At 38.7% G+C, this 19,911-nt stretch overlaps 1 protein-coding gene across 1 annotated transcript in view; it reads right to left on the reverse strand.

The window, feature by feature from the left end:
* Positions 1–798: 798 nt before the first annotated feature.
* Positions 799–19,911, reverse strand: part of ATG3 (autophagy related 3) — a 28,440-nt gene continuing 9,327 nt past the window's right edge. The window contains exons 4-12 of the mRNA XM_004577900.3: positions 17,661–17,731; positions 16,454–16,561; positions 12,046–12,095; positions 11,449–11,530; positions 5,642–5,676; positions 5,254–5,409; positions 4,399–4,526; positions 2,251–2,319; positions 799–1,075 (exon numbers count right to left, since the gene is read on the reverse strand). Coding sequence (XP_004577957.1) covers positions 994–1,075; positions 2,251–2,319; positions 4,399–4,526; positions 5,254–5,409; positions 5,642–5,676; positions 11,449–11,530; positions 12,046–12,095; positions 16,454–16,561; positions 17,661–17,731 — 781 coding nt within the window. The 3' untranslated portion in view covers positions 799–993. The remainder of the gene's footprint in view (positions 1,076–2,250; positions 2,320–4,398; positions 4,527–5,253; positions 5,410–5,641; positions 5,677–11,448; positions 11,531–12,045; positions 12,096–16,453; positions 16,562–17,660; positions 17,732–19,911) is intronic.

The raw sequence follows: 19,911 nt of genomic DNA on the forward strand, positions 1-19,911 counted from the left end.
ACATTGGGGACCTGGGACGAGTGGGACTTCTCCCTTTATCTCCCCATTTACCCCATACAGAAAAAAAAAGTGGAAATAATAGTCTTAATCCCCCTTACCCCCAAAAAAGAGAGCTCTTTAAATTTTAGCATTGTACCAGGAGAATATGATGGAAAAAATACTCCAGAATTCTTAATACAAAACAATTGCTGGGTATCAGGCTTAAAATCAATCAGTAATGGGCCCGGCAGCGTGGCCTAGCAGCTAAAGTCCTCACCTTGAACGCCCCAGGATCCCATATGGGCGCCGGTTCTAATCCCGGCAGCTCCACTTCCCATCCAGCTCCCTGCTTGTGGCCTGGGAAAGCAGTTGAGGACGGTCCAATGCATTGGGACACTGCACCCGCATGGGAGACCCGGAAGAGGTTCCTGGTTCCCGGCTTTGGATCGGCGCGCACCGGCCCGTTGCAGCTCTCTTGGGGAATGAATCATCGGACGGAAGATCTTCCTCTCTGTCTCTCCTCCTCTCTGTATATCTGACTTTGTAATAAAAATAAATCTTTTAAAAAAAAATCAATCAGTAAGATAACAGCATTCAGTTTATTTCCTAGCAGACATAAGTGTGCCATAGAAAATGAACTACTGGCAAATAAGAGACTTGAACAGAGAATAAGAAAAGAACAAAGGAAACAGAAAGGATAAGAAAGTAAGAAAGTCTAGCATCCAAGATTACTAAACATGTAACTTATTCTTCTATGAGATATGTCTCCAAAGTGTTGCTGTTTAAGGGAAAATATCTTTCAATAACAAGTGAAAAAAACTTTGCTCTTCATATTCTTTTATTAAACAAATAAGGCTGGTACTGGAACATTTTTTTTTTGCTTAATGCATAAACATATAAGTCCCTTTATTAAAGAAATTACACATATTGGTGAATATGGTCAATGGTCACATCTATGGGTTATTTTCTTAAAAATCAGAATCAATAACTGGGATGAATTCTATGTCCTCTTCATTACATGGTGAAATGTCTTGTGTAGTCATATTCTATTGTTGGAATGACAGCTTGTACAAATTTCAGAAAAATCAGAAGATACCTAAAGGTCTTTAGCTAAGGAAAGTAAGATTTACAAACAGTATGTTTTAAACCAACTTTGTAATTATCCATTTTATTAAATACTTTGTCCAAACAATGCATGTTAAGACATTTATTTCAAGTCTACAAAAGAAATTAATTCAAATCTGTGTTTAATATGAAGTTCTTTAGACTGCCCAACCATCCACCCTAATATTTGATTTTTAAAGTTTAGTTCATGTAGGCCCAATTACTTTGATATGAAAATAGTAGCAAAATTGTGCCAACACTGAAACATCATAAATCTATTTACCCTGGAGCCTTTATTGCTTTTAAGTTCGCTACTGTACGTTAGACAGAATGAGACAGAATAATGAGTATAAAATACTGTAACCGAAAAATGAAAATCCTTAATAGTTAACTTATTTAGTATATGTTCCTATTATAATGGACTTTTTAAAATGAAGCTATAAATTTTTCTATATTTCACTGTACAATTCTATTGTACAATAGATTAATAGATTATTCCAATATTAATCTAGCACCAAGCCAATTCAAGCTATTCAGCATCTAAATGACTGACTACAAACTGCTTTTGATGAATACATGCTATGAACACACATTTTGAAATCCCATCTTGCCTGGACATTAATTCACTCTTCTTGTTTAGTCAACTGAATAGGTGAATCATAGAAACAAAGAAGACAGATGCTTGTCTCTGGAGAAAACTGGAAACATCTGATTTTAAGAAACATTTGATTAACTTGAGTTCCTTGCTTCAAGAACACAGATCAATATAACCTAATTATTGTTTTGTCAGAGAAAAACACACTTCTTGGAAATATGTTAAGTTGGAAATATCTATAGGAAAACATGATCCTAAATTAGTAGGTTACCTCTCCAAAAAAGGTACAGCTACAGATGCATATTGGAATGTGTTCCAATCCTCGGAACAAGGCTCTGACAATATAATATGCTCAAAATAAAGATTCCTGACAGAACTTTCAAGTATGAAACACTAATACAAGTCATGGATACCATGTCATTAGAAGTGTACTAAATTTTCCCAAATGGGAAAAAACAAACAAAAACCCAAGCCATAAGCCATCATTCACACAGACAACCCAAGCCATAAGCCATCATTCACACAGACAACCCAAGCCATAAGCCATCATTCACACAGACAAGAAAGGATACATATGAACACCAAGTTCTCCCCCTCCTTCTGCAACGGTCTCAATAATTTTCTTCATCACCTCCGCATGCCTAAAAGGAAAGAATGTATCTTATTAGTATGGGTAGATTAGATCAAAAAAAGAGAAGCATGTTTTCAACTGTGAAGAAATCTGCCCTACTGTGGAGTTAATCTTTAACATGCTATTGTTATCTCCTCTCTACTGCCTACCAAGTCAGATTGTTGAACACTATAGATAGTCTTACTGGAATAAGTGGTAATTTTAGAAAGGCATAAAAACCACAATGAACATTAATGGCATTAATCAGTTTTTTGAAGAGAGGGAAAAGAGGAAGAGGAAATCAATTAGGATACAGGTGGAAAATGGCTGTCACAAAAGAAAAAACAACAGATCAGATCAGGCCTATTCAAAGAACGTAACAAGTGTATCTTTCCCCAAACGGAGAATTTTTACTAATCTGATTCTCTCTAAATGTTTAGCTGAGAGTAGCCAAAACTGAGAGTTCACAAAAAGCTAACAGGCCAGTCAAAAAGTTTTTACCTGTCTAATGGGTACACTAAAATTTATCTTACCCTATTTAAGAATAAATCTTGGCTATTCATATGACAAAATGTATTTATCTGAAAGGTGTCTGCCCTATTCACAAATCCTTTCATGGACGACTGGGACCTCTCCCATGCTATAAAATAGAGTTTTATCAAAGTGCTTTTCTGGGCAATACACAGAAAACAGTTTTGCATACTGATCCTGGAAATAACACAGCTCCAGTTTTTACGAACACACACTTCATGACACAGGCCGTCAGCTTAGAAGATGACAGTGAATGTATTGCATCAAGGATTAGCACAGAATGAGGTAGCACAAGCAAATGAATATAATGAAATGAAATAAAATGAAGTTTCGTTTTAAAACTCATTTTTTGCCACATTTACTTGTCATTACATTTCATTATCTATTTTTTCCAAAAATGTTAACGTAATTATCAGTTTAAATGTTTTAGTTATTTTCTTCAACTGAGTAAAATGCACACTACAAGAAGACACAGCTCAAAGTGATTGGCATCAAACTAAACTTAAAATCGTATTGAAGACCAAATAAAGTGACTCTCAAAAATGAAAACCTTTGTCATTTAGAACAAAATGACCTATGAATATTAAACTTGATATTGTTAATAAAATTTCGATATAAATTTTTTAATGGAAAAATAAACTGCTTTTTATAGGGTAAAATTTGTGAAGAAGTGTAAAATGAGAGGAAAACAATTATTTTAAACTAAACTAGAAAAAGGGGGAAATAATAGTAAATGTTCCATCTACTTGATAAATGAAATACTATATTTTTAATAATGCATTTTCAGTATATATGAAATGAATTAGAAAGCTACGCATTAAATACAGGAAGGTACTTCAAACAGATTAAGGAAAAATGGAATTTAAAAATTAGTTTCGGAGTGGGTCTTTGGTTCAGCAGTTAAGACAGTCCCAAATGTCCCATTATACATTGGAAATGTTTTAGTTGGAGTCCTAGCACTTCTTCCAACTCCAGCTTTCTGCTGATGGGACAGCCTGGGAGGTAGACGGTGACAGTTCAAGCTCTCGGGTTCCTGTGTAACCGGAGGAGGAGGACCTGGATTGCCTTCTGAGCCCCTGGCTTACGTCAGAACAACCCCAGCCGCCACAGAAAATTTCAAATTCAAACAAATCAGAGCAGCCAGCTCTCAAACAAGTACTAACAGGGGATGCCACGTCACAAGCCATGGCTTAATTGGCTGCACCACCACTGCTGACCCCACCAGGTGAATATTTCTGAGCCTAATATATAAACTTAATACATAAATTTTCTATAAATATATAAATACATAATATATAAACTTAATATATAAATTCCAGGAGCTGCAAAAAGAAGCCAAATTACAAATAAGCATTCCACACTTAATAAAGATACCAAAGATATTCCTATGTATTAAACCTCAAATAAACTAGACTATTTTTTCATTTTTTATTACATATTTGACTATAAAAAAGAATTCTGTAATTTTTTCTGTTAGGAGTACTAGGTTAGCAGATTCCAAAATGATAAAGTCATGGAACAAACGCACACACACAAACCTACAAACTGTGTTTTTAGATATCTAGATATACACACAGACCTGCATGGATGAACTGAACACATAGGAGGTGGTGGGAGATGAGGGTGATTTTCAATCGTCACTGTTTTCTTCACATGATCTTGACTAATATCTTCATACATGTGTTCAACTGTTAAAGGCTGCCGTTGCTGAATATATAAAAAAAGGCTTAGAAATCACTATGTTAAAACTTTTCACCTCAACTTTAAATTATAACCTCCCCTACACCACCTGCAATTCAGAATTCCAGGCTAATTAGAAATAAGATGATTAGGGAGACATTCATTATTTGTTTATATCGGGGGAGGAGGAAAGAATCTGTACACACAGGTTGACATCATCAGCCACTTCCTAACCAAGGAAGATACCACAAAAACACAAGCTGGCTGATGTCAAAGTATTCTTATAATTTTATAACTCATATTTTAGCCCTATTTTATTTCCTTATTTCCCACCTGTTAGCATAAAAATGGTAAGTTAAACTAGCTGATCTCATTTACATTATTTGTGAACTAAGACGATGAGCTCAGAGTTTTAGATCTTGAGGGAGAAAACATGTGATTCGATCATTTTGTAAATGGCTACATATCCAACATATGTAATCTCACACAAATTTACTAAAACTTACCAATTTCAATTTTCTTTACATTTTGAAGAAATAAGTTTAGAGGCAAAGTAATAAATATATAATAGGTTCCTGCTTAATTCTTAATATTAAAATTATCACACTAAATAAATTCCATTCATTCAAAACAAGAAGCAAGTCAGTACTGATCATCTACATATAAAATAAGATTTCTAAAATTAAAAGACTATAACAAAGGGATTAAGTCCAACAATAAGAATATTCACATTAAAATACAATTCTGTTTTTACCTCATCATAGCCAAACAGCCATAGTCGTGGTGTCTGGTAATATTTATCGTAAGTGATATAAAGGTCGTAAGTTCTGGTTTGCAAAATAGCATCTTCACCTCCAGCATCAGCTTTAGCTTTATAAGCTTCTACCAGTTTCCTTGTGTCTAGGGTAGCCTGCCACACAACACAGAAATTTACACCACCACATTAATGTAACTGTGACATTTTAGAAAAATCAGTATTCCTTACCATTTTTTCCTCAAAAGTAAATTAACTTAAAATTCAAGCTAAGATTAAAAAGTTAGCTAATTGTAAGCAAATGAAAATTTCCTTGAAAATGCAATGCTATTAACAGCACTAAACACTGTTACTTCATTAAAATCAACTTGAAAAACAGTTTACAAACCTCATCTGCTTCCAATAATCCACTCTCTTCATATTCTGTCATAAAAAAGAACAGTAAGTTAAGCAAGTTCAAGAAAATTCTGTAAATCAATAAGCAGCAGGCCTCTTCCCTGCAGACACTGGAGGAAAATAAAAGTCTCCACACTCTGATCAAGGTCCAAATGGGTGTGCATCCCTCTCAACTATGTAATCAATATTAAAAATTTCAAATAAAAACTTTTTCTAAAAAGTTACTGAAAAGTGGCATTTCGATTTTATATTCAACTGAGGACATTGAATACACATGAGTAATACAGCTTTACACTTCCAGCAGTGAATCCTTTATAAGACAAAAGCCCAGAGGAAAGTCTGTGCTACAGTGTATTAATGACATCAACTGCCAAAACCACCCCGTAGAATCCTCAGTGACACAACGGTGCACACCAAGCTATTTCTAAACAGTTCTCCTTTCTTATCTGCAGGGAAATACTCACTGACTGCCACCACACAGCAGGACTACTGTAACTCACTTCATCTTCACCAGCACTTAGGCATTACAGCACTAACATTTACAGCTCAAGATACAAGAACAAAATTAACGCAAAGGTCTTTTTCCTTCTTTACAACTCCATTATAGAAGACTGGCTCATCTCATGGATCTTAGCCATATCAGCATGACTTTTCCCCTTTTCTTTTTAAATCTAAAACTTCCACCTTTTCACTGAAAGAAACCTCTTCACAGCTTCCTTTTTCAAGAACAACTCGACAGCCTCTGTACTCTTAGAGTCTGAAGTCATCACTCAGTAAGTAAGGACAACCTGAACATAAGTATTATATTTACACCAGATCTGATAACAAGACTATCAAATAACAAATGGGTGATTAGCATACACGGTGTGGATATACCAAGGGAATTCACAACCTCATGGAATGGAGTGGGAGTATGAGAGATCTTATCACACAATTTAAAACTTACACTTATTTATGGAATTTCCCATTAATACTTTCTGAATGTTGACTGGAGGAAATGTGGACCACAGAAAATAAAGGCACAGGTAAGGGAGGAACTACTGTAACAGTACAGAATGTACTCACTAAGATCATCAGTGACACATACTTCATTACATTTACCAGTAGTAAATTTCCAGTTTTCATCTTTATTAATTTTTCAGGAATATCTAGAAAGATTTCTTCCCTCCTCTCTATAAGACTCTAATTTACTGGCAATTTTTAAAAAATATTTATTTTATTTTTATTGGAAAGCCAAATACATAGAGAAGAGGAGAGACAAAGAGCAGGATCTTCTGTCCAAAGATTCACTCCTCAAGCGGCCACAATGGCTGGAGCTTTGCTGATCCGAAGCCAAGAGCCCAGAGCTTCTTCCAGGTCTCCAACGAGGGTGCAGGGTCCCAAGGCTTTGGGCCGTCCTCGACTGCTTTCCCAGGCCACAACCAGGGAACTGGATGGGAATCAGGGACACAGGGACACTAACTGGCACCCATACGGGATCGTGGCGCATGCAAAGCAAGGACTTTAGCTGCTAGGCTACTGTGTTGGGCCCTAACTCAGTGGCATTTAAGATACCCTAATTTCCCAGTCTTCTTACCCACTCACTTACAGCTGCTCCTACAGTATCTTCTATGCTGGCTGCTCTGCATTTCCACTACTTTAAATGTCTCTTCTCTAATCACACTTGTTGCTTTGACAATTTCACTAAGACTTAATGGCTCTTAATGCTGACAGCTCCCAAATTTATTCCCTGTGTGCAGACTTAGACATCCAATTTATTCTTCATCGCTCCATTGGATACCAACGGGCAAGGCAAATATCTAAAACTGAGCACCTGATTCCTTACGTGATGCTTACCACTATTCATTCTCCCCATCTCAGTCAAACACATTGTTCCAGAATTCAAGTCAGAAACTCTAGTCACACTTAACGCCTTTCATATCCAGCATCCACCTAGCAGCAAACTGCTTTGGCCCTACTAAAAATATGTCCAGAATTCCACTGCTTTTCACTCCCAATGTTACCACCACAACCCAGGTTACCATCACTTCCAGTGTAAATCCTCTCCATAGCCTCTAACTGCTGTCCCTCTCCCAAGGCCTACGGCCAACACTGCAGTTACAGGCACTCTTAAACTCCTTTTATTACTCTCCCCTCACTGCTCTCGGGCTCCAGATGCCTCCTGTGGTATTTTGTATGATGCATGTTCTCAACTCCGGATACTGAAACAGCACATCTACTCATGTTTTCCCTGGCTTTATTCAAATGGCATACACCCAACAATGTCGTCTTGATCAATTACTTTAAAATGGCAAGAGTCATTCCCACTCCAGATTCTCTATTGTTTCTCCCTTTACTTTTTCTAACACCTGTAACCAAGTCATACAGAATATATGCTGTTCATTTTTTAAAAAAAGATTTCTTTAGTTTTACTTGAAAGGTAGATTTACAGAGAGGAGGAGGAGACAGAAAAATCTTCCATCTTCTGGTTCACCTGCAAGTGGCCACAATGACCAGAACTGTGCCCATGCAACAACGCCAGGAGCCAGGGGCTTCTTGCAGATCTCCCATGCAGGTAAAGGGTACTGGTTTTGGGCCATCCTCTATTGCTTTCCCAGGCCAGAAATAGGGAGCTGGATGGGAAGTGAAACAGTCAAGACACAAACTGGCACCATACGGGATCCTGGGGTACTTTAGGTGAAGATTTGGCCACTGGGTCACTGCACTGGACCCTCACCTATTATTTAATCTCTACAAACTGTCAATTCCACAAAGTTATGTCTATTGCTTTATCTCTAGCATCAAAACCAGTGCCTGATAAATAGATTTTGTATTGCCCAATATTCTGTGAACAAAAGCACTGGAGTTACTTTTTATATTAGTCATCAACACTTTTTTTGAGCAAAGTTCTATATAGACCAATTCTTCCTATAACTAGATTTTCACTAAAACTAAGGAGCAGCTATACAGGTAGATTTTGTAGATCCCTGAAAATGAATTGAGAGATACTTTTAGTTCAGTAAGCATTCACTCCCATTGTAGTGCTTGGGTTTAACTTGGCACTGCCTTCTATGTCAATATGCTACAAAACTATCTTACCCGAAACTGTACAGATTTGGGAGGACTCAATTGTCTTACAGCCTCCAATAACTTTTTTTTTCATATTGTTTTCCTTTGTTCAACTTCTCTTTTTATATTCATTCATTATTTTCATATTTAAACTCTCACAGAATAATGTAATTTTCAGTTACTTTCTGTTGTACAAATCTCCACGCCAGGTAATGGCAGGCACTAGAGAAACCTCAAAAGCAGAGAAGGTAGACATTTGGCCGTGGTTTCGATGCTGCTGAGGCAGAGTGAGCAGATTACACTCCTGGCTCTGCTGCTCATTTCATGGCTTTCTGCTAACGTGCAACCTAGGAGGCAGCAGCTGCAGTGTTAAGACGCCCACAACAGTGTTACAACGCCCACAAGCCACATGGAAGACGACGGCCACGTTCTGGCTTCCTGAGTCTGGCCTGACCCAGACCTGGTTTGTTGCAAGCAGTAAGGGAGTAAGCCAGATCTCTTGTCCTCCAACTCTGTGCCCTTACCTTGCAAATAAAATGAAAAATTTCAAAAAATATTCTTAAAAAAGATTATGTAACATTCGGGAGTTTAGAAGGTGAGCAGGAAAAAAAAGAAAACCTTATGAAACACTAATGTTTAATAGCTGGATTAAAAAAAATCCTCCCAAAACTCATTACAGTCAAAGAAGGAAGAAAACTCCATATCATGAAAGTCAGAAAATAAAAAAAGTGGTTAACAGAATCAAATAACACAGAGAAAGTTAAGTATAATAAAGAAATGGTTTGCATTCAACAGAAATCTTCCCAGTGGAACGTGGTTCCATCTGTCAATTCATCCCCCAAACATCAATAGGATCACAGCTGGGAGCTTGGAACTCAATTTCCACCTCCCATGTGGAGGCAAGAACCCACTACTGGAGCCATCAGTGCTGCCTTCTAGGTCTGCATGAGCAGGAAGCTGGAGCCAGGAGCCAGAGCCAAGTATCAAACCCAGGGATCCCAACATACGATGCAAGAATCCTGACAGGTATCCTCACTGCTATGCTAAATGCCTGACGCTTCACATTTACTAAATCCTGTAAAGCTAATGAAACATAAAGCTTCGGGTAGTCATGTAGTCACAGACCTGTTTTACTATGTTTTGTTAGCAGTGGATTTAGATCTCATCATAATGATCCACTGAGACAGTGGTTCTTAACTGGTAGCCCCAAGACATTTTAGTGGCTATGAAGGGATTTTCTGTAATTCAAATTCTTCAGTGACTCATAGATCATACAGTAGCATCATTTTCTTCAAGAAGGTTCTTGATTTTCTTTTTCATTTCTTCAACAACGTATTAGTCATTCAGTAGCATATTATTTAACTTCATGGTATTATTAAATTTCTTTTTTCTTCCTGTTGGTGATTTTGTCTTGTGGATTTTCATTTAAGGGGATATACATTAAATGTGTAAGGGAGTTATCATATCCAGATGTGAGGATACAATGCAGAATGCATTTCTACTTCCAGACTAACGATGGACCTCCAATGAAACCTTTTATTGTATCTTGACAATAGGTTGCTGGACTCTCTGCCATTGTCCATGCCTACAATGATGGACTTATGACTGTTTATGAAGAACTATACTATAGTAATAATACAGGGGAAATCAGTGAGGGGGGGGTATTTGGGAGGGGCTAAGGGAAATTCCAGGATCTACGGAACTACATCATAAAATGATAATAATAATAAAAAAACCACTGTTTTAAAGTTTGGATGGATAGATGGTATCAGTAGGGATAAAACAATAGTAAGTTGTATGCAAATTTTGTCCTGCTCTACAAGTAGTGTTAAGAATTACTATCTGGGCCTGGCATGATAGCATAGTGGTTAAAGTCCTCGCCTTGCACGCGCTGGTACCCCTTTTGGGCGCCGGTTCGAATCCCGGCAGCACCGCTTCCTATCCAGCTCCCTGCTTGTGGCCTGGGAAAGCAGTTGAGGACAGCCCAAGACTTTGGGACACTGCACCCACGTGGGAGACCCGGAAGAGCTCCTGACTCCTGGTTTCGGATTGGCTCAGTTCCAGTCGCTGCGGTCACTTGGGGAGTGAACCACTGGACAGAAGATCTTGCTCTCTGTCTCTCCCCCTCTCTGTATATCTGCCTCTCCAATAAAAATAAAAATAAAAATCTTAAAAAAAAAAAAAGAATTACGATCTGGCAGCTTTATCCAAAATTAAAATTCTTTGAGTTGAAATAATTCTGACAAAACTCTTCAAAGTTTTAGGTAAAAAAGTTCAGGATCAAGGTTTTTCATTCATAAAACTTCACTAGGCAGGGCCAACACAATGGTCAATTGGCTAATCCTCCACCTATAAGCACCAACACCCTGTCTGGGCACTAATTTGTGCCATGGCTCCTCCACTTTCCATCCAGCTCTCTGCTCACAGCTCGGGAAAACAATGGAGGATGCTTTGGTACCCACACCCAGGTGAGTTAACAAGAAGAGGTTCCTGGCCCCAGAGCAGCTTGGCTCCTGCTGTTGCAGCTATTTGGGGAACAAACCAGTGGACGGATCTTTCCATCTCTCTTCCTCTCTGTAAATCTGCATTTCCAATAAAAATAAATCTTTGCAAAAATATTTTTAAAATAAAAAATTCAAGCAAAAATTCTCTGTAGGTTACTCAAAGTTAAACTTAAAATGGAGATTTCTTTTCCCATGTGAATTACAAACACCCCAAATTAATATTAAAGAAAATGTGGAACATCAATACCTTCCATATCTGCAGCTTCCCCTTCATCTTCCTCTTCTTCCTCTTCACCGAGTGCTGAGCAATCCTGGAGTTTTATACTGTCCTAAGAAATCAATCACATTTAATGTCACCTAAACAAGTCCATTATTTCAAATGCTGGAGACCCATATGCTAACTAACATAGTGCCAACTACTACAAAATTAATAAGACAGTTCTTGCCCTCAAGAAACTCAAACTCCGGAGGGGATGACAAATTCAATAGTGCCAATACTTATACTAAAAGTATTATGGGAACATCAAGAGCCACCTAAGCTAGCCCCTTAAAAACAGCAGCCAGCTGAGCTCCAAATAAAACAGTATTTTAAGTTAACTAATTCATTAGTATTAGAAAATGAGTTCAAAATTGGTTAAACTTGTACATTTAAAATGTAAAAAAAGAGGAACTGGTGTGATAAGCTCAACTGGATAACCCTCCATCTGCAAGGTCCAGCATCCCATATGGGTGCTAGCTCGTATCCCAATGATCCACTTCCAATTTGTTTCCCAGCTCATGTTTCTATCTCTTACATATATATTTCATTTAAGTCACTGAATTCAGAAATATAATTAACCAGTACCTTGCTTTCCAGTGTAATTTCCTTAACTGCTTCAGTTATTCCTGTAATACCTGTTTAAATTTAGGAGAAAAAGATAACTAAAATTAAGCTATAAATATCCAAAATATGTGATTAAAAGCAATATAAAAACATCTAGAATTCTTAGCTTTTACAACTTCTCTGAAATAATTAAAATTGTTTCATTCTTTATTTATATTCCTTATCTAGTATTCTTGTTGGAGTTTTGATCACACTACATTCTAAAAATTAATAGATTAAGGCTACAGAGCCTACATTTACATTTTAACTAAACCTATACCAAAATTTTCTCAACTAACCATCAGCTACATTAAATGTTACTTGCTTCAGAAACCAAGGATATCCAAAGGTAGTAACAATTTACAACATTAATACGGAACTTTCTACTTCACTAAGTGTTTCTACATTATATCTAATTCTCATAAACACTATGTTGTGAGGCAATTAAACTAATAATTTCTAACTATGAATACACAATGTCACCAGAGGTAAAATTATTTGTCTTCTATCCAGTTAAATGAAACCACAACTAAAATCCCTACTAGCCGACCTTCAGTTCGATGAGGACTCTATGGTATTTCACTGAGTAAATACCTAAAAATACAGTGGTCCCAAAACAGCTGACCAATAACAACACAAGTCAGCCAGATATTATTAAACATTTCTACCTCAAAATACCTCTCAATGTTCTCAGATAATTCAACAAGAGATCCATGCCAGGTGATCCATGCTCCGCAGGATCCCCCACCCCTAAGGCTCACAAACCTGACACCCACTTTGCAGGTAGGCCCCATGATCCAGTCCGGGCAACCCAAACCCCACAGGATCCACTAACCCTGGGGTTCATAAACCCAGCATGCCCCTTGTGCGGCTTATGAATCCAGCACCCACCTAGTAGGCGGGCCCCAGGACCCAGGCAGGCGACCCAAGCACCACTGGATCTCCACTCCCAGATTCACAAACCAGGTACGCACTCACCCCAGGCTGGCATTGCTTGCCTCACCTCAACATCCACTATCGTGTTGCACAGCCTGGCTGAGTTCAGCCTGCCCCCAGTTCTAGCTCCTGCTGATGGTTACTATAGTTTAGCCCAGTACAGCCAGATCCCCATCTTGGCCCTAATATGACCTGGCCCCTCCTGCACCCTGTCCTAGTTCTCAGATTTGCCAATGGATGTTATGAACTGGCCCAGCCTGGTCTGCCCCCGACTTGACCCACATGTATGCCACTGTGTACTGTAACCTGGAATGGTCTGGGCTGCTCCTGGCCTTGATTCTTGTGCTCACCTGCAGGGACTGCGTCCTGACAAAGAAGTTTCCCAAGCTACTCTATCTGGTCTCCCAGGGGCGTATCTCGCACACCAGTGGGTCCTTGGCCCAGGTTGACTTTGTCCACCTCTTGTCCTGGCAGGAATGGTGGCCTTGCTCAACTGGCCGACACCCACTCTGGTTCTTACTGTTAGGTGTTGCAGCCCAGCTACACATGATCCACACCCATACGCAGCTTTCATGTGGTTCAGCAGGAGTTAAGACCTAGCCCAGCCCGTTCTACATCCAACCTGGTTCTCATGAGTACTGGTGGGTTCTGGAACCTAGCCCAATTTGTGGCTACCCAGACCCAGTCCACACCCCGCTGGGGGAGCTTGTAGTCCAGCTTGCTGCCCTCAATCCAGCTCTCGTCCTCACCTGTGGGAAGTGAAACTCAGCTGGGGCATCCGCTTAGCACCCCTTCCAGCTCTTGGGTATACCAGAGGAGATTACGGTTTCATTGGGGTGAGCCCACATATCCCCCCCAAATTCTGCTACCAGACCCACTTCTTTCACATGCTAGGTATTGGCATGACCCATCCTAACATCATCAGTCCTATTCCAACTCTCATTGGTATGCCCCAGCCTTGGCTTTAGTGTGTGCCAGGGAGTGGTGCTTGGCGCTTGTCGATGCTAACTACCCCACCTCGGGTCCCCCACATGTGCTTGCACTTCAGCCTAATCCTTACAGGCCTTCCTGCTTACATACATATGCAGTGGCCTTATCCATGGAAACTGCTCTGCTATAATTTCTCACTTAGGCATAAACACTCAGACCATCACTCACTACTACCTGTATGACCTCCCCCGCCCCTGCAAATCCAGATTCCCCAAGTCCCCAAAGGAAGCCACCAGGCAGCCCGAGGGGCTTCATCCAGCATCTTTGGCACCTGTCACCCCATATGGGTTGCTCCACTTTCAATCCAGCTCCCTGATAATGGCCCGGGAAAGCAGTGATAGACAGCCCAAGTGGCTGGGCCCTTGCCACCTACATGGGAGACTCAGTAAGCTCCTGGATCCTAGCTTTGACCTGGTCCAATTGTGGCTGTGTTAATTTGGAGAGTGAATCGGTCTTTCCATCTCTCTATATAACTGTTTCATATAAATTAATACATTTTTTCAGTTGAGATTCCCCCATTGCAAGTATATACCAAACATAGAGTCCAGCATCTTATTGTCCAGTTAAGTTCAACGGCTTCTTAGGTATACCCTCTCTGGTCTGAAGACAGAGCCAGCAGAGTATCATCCCGACTGTGGTTATGCAACAAGGTGGAGGAATCCACCATGGTGGGAGGGTTTGGGGAGGGGTGGGGAGAATCCAAGTACCTATGAAACTGTGTCACATAATACAATGTAATTAATGAATTAAAAATAATAAATAAATTTAAGAAAAAAATAAATTAATACATTTTTAAAAGGGAAGGGACAGAAAGGAAAGAGAAGCTGTGACTAAAGGGCTCATAGATTAAAAGAAGAAACTCACGAATAACAGGGCTAGAGGAACACTAAGTTGAATAAGGCACCTGGGTCTTGTCAGTCCACTGGAAACACTGCCCTCATCAAATTAGGATATACTGCCATTTATAAAGCTAAAATCCTAAGGCTGTTTCTCAGAAACAGAATTTATTACAGATATCAAGTGAATTATAGTATAACACTGCTTTATGTTATTTATCCCCTTCACTATTACAACACTTTTAAAACTCAGTTGAGTTCTGTGAATTGTGGCCAATCCAATCACACCGACATACTTACATCTCTGATAAATGACTGAACCTTTATGTCCAACAAGGGATATAACTGCATATTCAGTGAAGAAGCCAACAAGTTCCAGATCAATGAGCTGAGGTACTGTATCTGTACCCACATCAACACATGCAATATTCTTTATGGAGAGCAGAAAGGGAGTTTAGGAGAAAGGCACACTACTCAACCCTATGACTCCTGCACTGAGTCTCAACTGAGGGCAGCAATTCTTGTCCTCTTACCCAGATTCTGCCAATGCCTGGAAGAATCCAGGGTTGTCACAACCAGGGGCTGCAAATGGCATCTAGTTGTTAGAGGACAGTGATACTGCTAAACATTCCACAATGCACAGGAAATGCTACACAAAGAATTATCTTGTTTGAAATGTCAACAATGTTAAGCTTAAGGAATCTTGTTCTATCACTGCTGCTGGGGATGTATCTCCTGTAGGGAGAAAACTTATTTTAAGATACATGTCACCCAGATTTCATGTGTCTACAGCAGAGGCCCAAGAACTTATGTCATCCTCTGCTGCTTTCCCAAGTAAATTAGCAGGAAACTAGTTAGGAAATGAGGTGGATGGGACTTCAATACACAATGCTGACATCATAAGTGGTGGTTTAAGCTGTTGTGCCATGACATTGAACACAAAAACATGATAGGTATGCATGAACCTAAGTTACATAAATGCCATGGCCAATACGTTTTTAAGCATTGGAATGAAAAAATACGTTCAAAGGGCAGGCATTGTGATGCAACAGGTTAAGCTGTCACTTAGGACACCTGCATCCCACATCAGAACGCCAGTTTGAGTCACAACTACTCTGGTTCCACCCAACTTACTGCTAATACACTCAGAAGGCAGTGGGTGACAGTCCACTTGTAAGTATTTAAGTAATACAGAAATCTTTTATACTCCAAGGACTTCTTTGTCTATCACTTCAATTTGTATTCCTACTTCTTTCAGGTGAAAGTCTCCTAATAGCAATACAGCCTTTTGTACTCCTTTTTAAATTTAAGGCTAGTCACCAGTGCTGATTAGAGTCCTGGTTGTTCCAATTCCTTTCGATCCAGCTTCCTGCTGATGCACCTAGGAAAGCAGCAGATGGCTCAAGTCGTTGGGCTTCTGCACCACATGGGAGACACAGATAAAGCTCTTGGCTTTGGCCTGGCCCAGCTCCTGCCAGGGGGGCCATTTGGGGAGTGAATCAGTGCACAGAAGATCTCTCTTCTTTCACTCCCGTAAATCTGCCTTGTAAATAAATCTTAAATACAAGCCTTCTATGAAAGACTGTCAAAGTTTAAAACAAAATTAATACACCAATCCATTTTCTTACCTGTATTGTGATACGTATCTACCCATCCTCCATCACCATCATCTTCTTCAATGATGGCTTCTAATTCATCTGAATATTCCATCTGTTTGCACCGTTTGTAGCATGGCACTATATATAATGATAAATACAATTACTGACACGTAATTTGCTAACCACAAACCTACTGGAAAGAAAAAGCTTACTCTATAAAAAATGATATTTACACAAGCAAAATACTGAGAATATACTTCACTTATTATGAAAGCAGTTATGAACTGCATTTAGCTCACAGGCACATAAATATGGGACCATGTTTATCTTTCCCTAAATTTGTCAGAAGGCAAGTTGAAAGGATCCAGAGGGAGTGCTCTCAGTATGGCCTGTGAACAGCAGGCTGAAGCTAGATACAACATTTTTCAATTTCAGACTAATGAATATCATCTTTTTTTAAATAGCTTTGAGAATAAGGCAGTACCATCTGTCACACTCCGCAGTGGCAAAGGTGACCTCTGGTTTACAAATCACAAAACGAACTTACAAAATGCATTTCGAAGTTAACATATTAAAGTTCAAGTTATTCACAATCAATATGTTTAAAATTCACCTAATTGAAAAATTTAACTTTAAAAATTAACGTGATCATGGAAACAACCCACTTTGAGGAAAGTCATCTTTGCTTAAGGCCCTGGAAAAACAGAACAAAAAGGAGATAAAAATCAAAATGGCGTGGCTGGTATTGTGGCTCAGTGTAAGTTGCCAATTGCCATGTCAGTATCCAACATGAGCTCTGGTTAGAGTCTCAGCTGTTCCATTTCCAATCCAGCTCCCTGCTAACAAGAATGGGAACTGAGAATATGATGATCCAAGAGCTTGGGCCCCTGCCACAAACATGGAAAAATTGGGCAAAGTTACAAGCTCCTGGTTCTGGCATAGACCAGGCTTGGACAACACTAAGGCCATTTGGGGAGTGAGTCATTGTATGGAGGAGGTTTCTATTTATCTCTCTGAAAATCTTTCAAATAAATTAAAAAAAAAAAACTTTAAAAAACATCAAATAAGAGAAAACTATTCCAGCAAAACAAAATCCAGAGTTTCATTAGATTTCCCAAGGTCTGAGAGAAGCTATAAGCACAGCTTTATTAAAAAACTGGGATCAGTAGGTACAGGCTTGCTTTGTTTCTAACACAGCTCTGTGCAAGACTGTTAACGTATACAACATAATTCTTACCATTTTTGGTTACCAAAAATTGTTTGCCTGTTGGTAGATATGCCTTCACTTTCAATTCTTCCCCTGTAGCCCTTTAAAAACAGTGAAGAGCATCAAAATAGAAAATATATTTTAAAAGGCAAATACAGAAGACATCACATGTAAATCTCAAAACTACAGAATTCACATCCCTAGAATATTGTTTACAAATTGATTTGAGAAGTTTACTATTAACTGATATATGTCAGGGCACAAAAAAAGCACAGCAATGTAACAGAAGTACATTCAGAGATACAAATAACACCTGGAAGAATTTGAATCAAATATCAGACAATCTATGTAGAATAATGTAGGACTACTATCTCTAACAAAAGAAAAAAAAAAGAAAATTGTTTCATTGTGAGCTATATACCAATGCATAGCTTCAGAGTTTTAATACTGTTCATTTTGAGACTATGAAGAGGTAGGAAAAAAAGCTTCACATTACATAACAAAGTAGGTGGCTGGCAAGATCCTTGTTCTTACTACTTCATTAAAATTGGAACAAAGAGACAGAAGATATTTTGTGCCACAATACTGAAAATAATTTTTATTGGGTGCATATTAAGAATAGGACTTAAAGAGTCTATTTTTTTCTAACTAATTATTATAAGAGTAATATTTCCATTTTACGGGCACCTAACTAAAGCTTAAAGAGGTCAGGTCAGGTTGCCTACTGTGAAAAAGCCAAGGACTCCAAGGCTTCCACTCTAAAACACTACAAATACTACTTCCTCTGTGGTCACAGCCAACCATCTCACTTTGGAGTTGCACTGGTATCTCTAACAAAACTTGTGCATATTCTTTTGTGGGTCAGCTAACAGAACTGCCCAGAGCTGCGAGACATGTGGTGCCTGTCACAAACAGAACATCAATTTGGACTTTTGCTGCCTTTTGAAGCCTCAGTCTAAAGTGGAAAGCCTGGATTTGAGCATAAGCCAGGAAATGCCATAATATCATATGACAGCTTTCTAGGCTTCTTTGACTTAATCTCAAGAGCGAACTTTAACAATGCCAGGGAAATGCTAAAGTTCTGAAGGAAAATGTCTAGTTCACGAAGATACTATAATAGAAATAATTTGTTTCTAACACTGATTTAAAATGAATCGTTCCTTTGACAAAAGCAATTCAGCCAGAAGTACAGATACTGGAGTGGGGTATAATTATGCTCTAAGTTACAATAAAATTATTTCAATCACCCTAATGGCTAAAATGGCACTCTTAATTAGCACCTGCTAAAAGAGTATCTTGTTTACATACACTAATCTCTATAATAACATATCCCAGGATCTATTTAGACAATTAAGCAGTAAAACAAAAATCTCAATAAATGTGCACATCATATTGAATAAAATCCTTATTTCTCCAAAATTATTAAATTTTATGCATTTGATTTGAAATACAAGCAAACTCTAGAACAGAACTGAGCTCTAGACAGTTTTAACAGAAAATTTTAGAGTGGAAAGATAACTCTTAACAGATTTATGATATGAACTCAATTTAATTATAAATATGGAACAGAAACAAGGGTAAAAACGAACAACACATAAATAACATGGCCCCTGCACGGTAGCCTAGTGCTAAAGTCCTCGCCTTGCATGCATCAGGATCTCGTAAGGGAGCAGCTTCTAATCACGGTGGCCCTGCTTCCTATCCAACTCCCTGTTTATGGCCTCGGAAACCAGTGGAGGATGGCTGGTTCAAGACTTTGGGACCCTACACCCATGTGGAAGACCCAGAAGCAGCTCCTGGCTCTTGGCTTCAGATCAGCTCAGTTCCAGCCATTGTGGCCGTTTGGGGAGTGAACCCAGTGACCAGCGGATGGCTCTGTCTCTCCTTTTCTCCGTAAATCTGAGTTTCCAATTAAAAAAAAAAAAAAAGGAAATCTTTAAAATAAATAAATAACCTGAGAGCTATTAATTAGAACCTTATTAACTACTGATCTCCACATCTTGCCACTCTTATCACTTCATTGTTCAACCATAATTAGGAAAAAATGTCATGGAGGGGAAAAGGTTATTAAACACTGAAGCAAATCTAAAGGCAACAATCTTAAGCAATTCTAGCCACAAAAACCAGCCCTGCAAAACTGACATCCCTTTTCCAGCTGCTACCCAGATTCTAGAGCACTAGGACTTCATGGTAAAACATTTGTTTTGAAAGTTATTATTCAGAATATTTAAAAACATTTTTACAGTGTAAGCAATTTAGTAATTTCCATTTTAGTTGAGCT

This window comes from Ochotona princeps, chromosome 3 (genome assembly GCF_030435755.1).
Source record: "Ochotona princeps isolate mOchPri1 chromosome 3, mOchPri1.hap1, whole genome shotgun sequence".
Classification (NCBI taxonomy): domain Eukaryota; kingdom Metazoa; phylum Chordata; class Mammalia; order Lagomorpha; family Ochotonidae; genus Ochotona; species Ochotona princeps.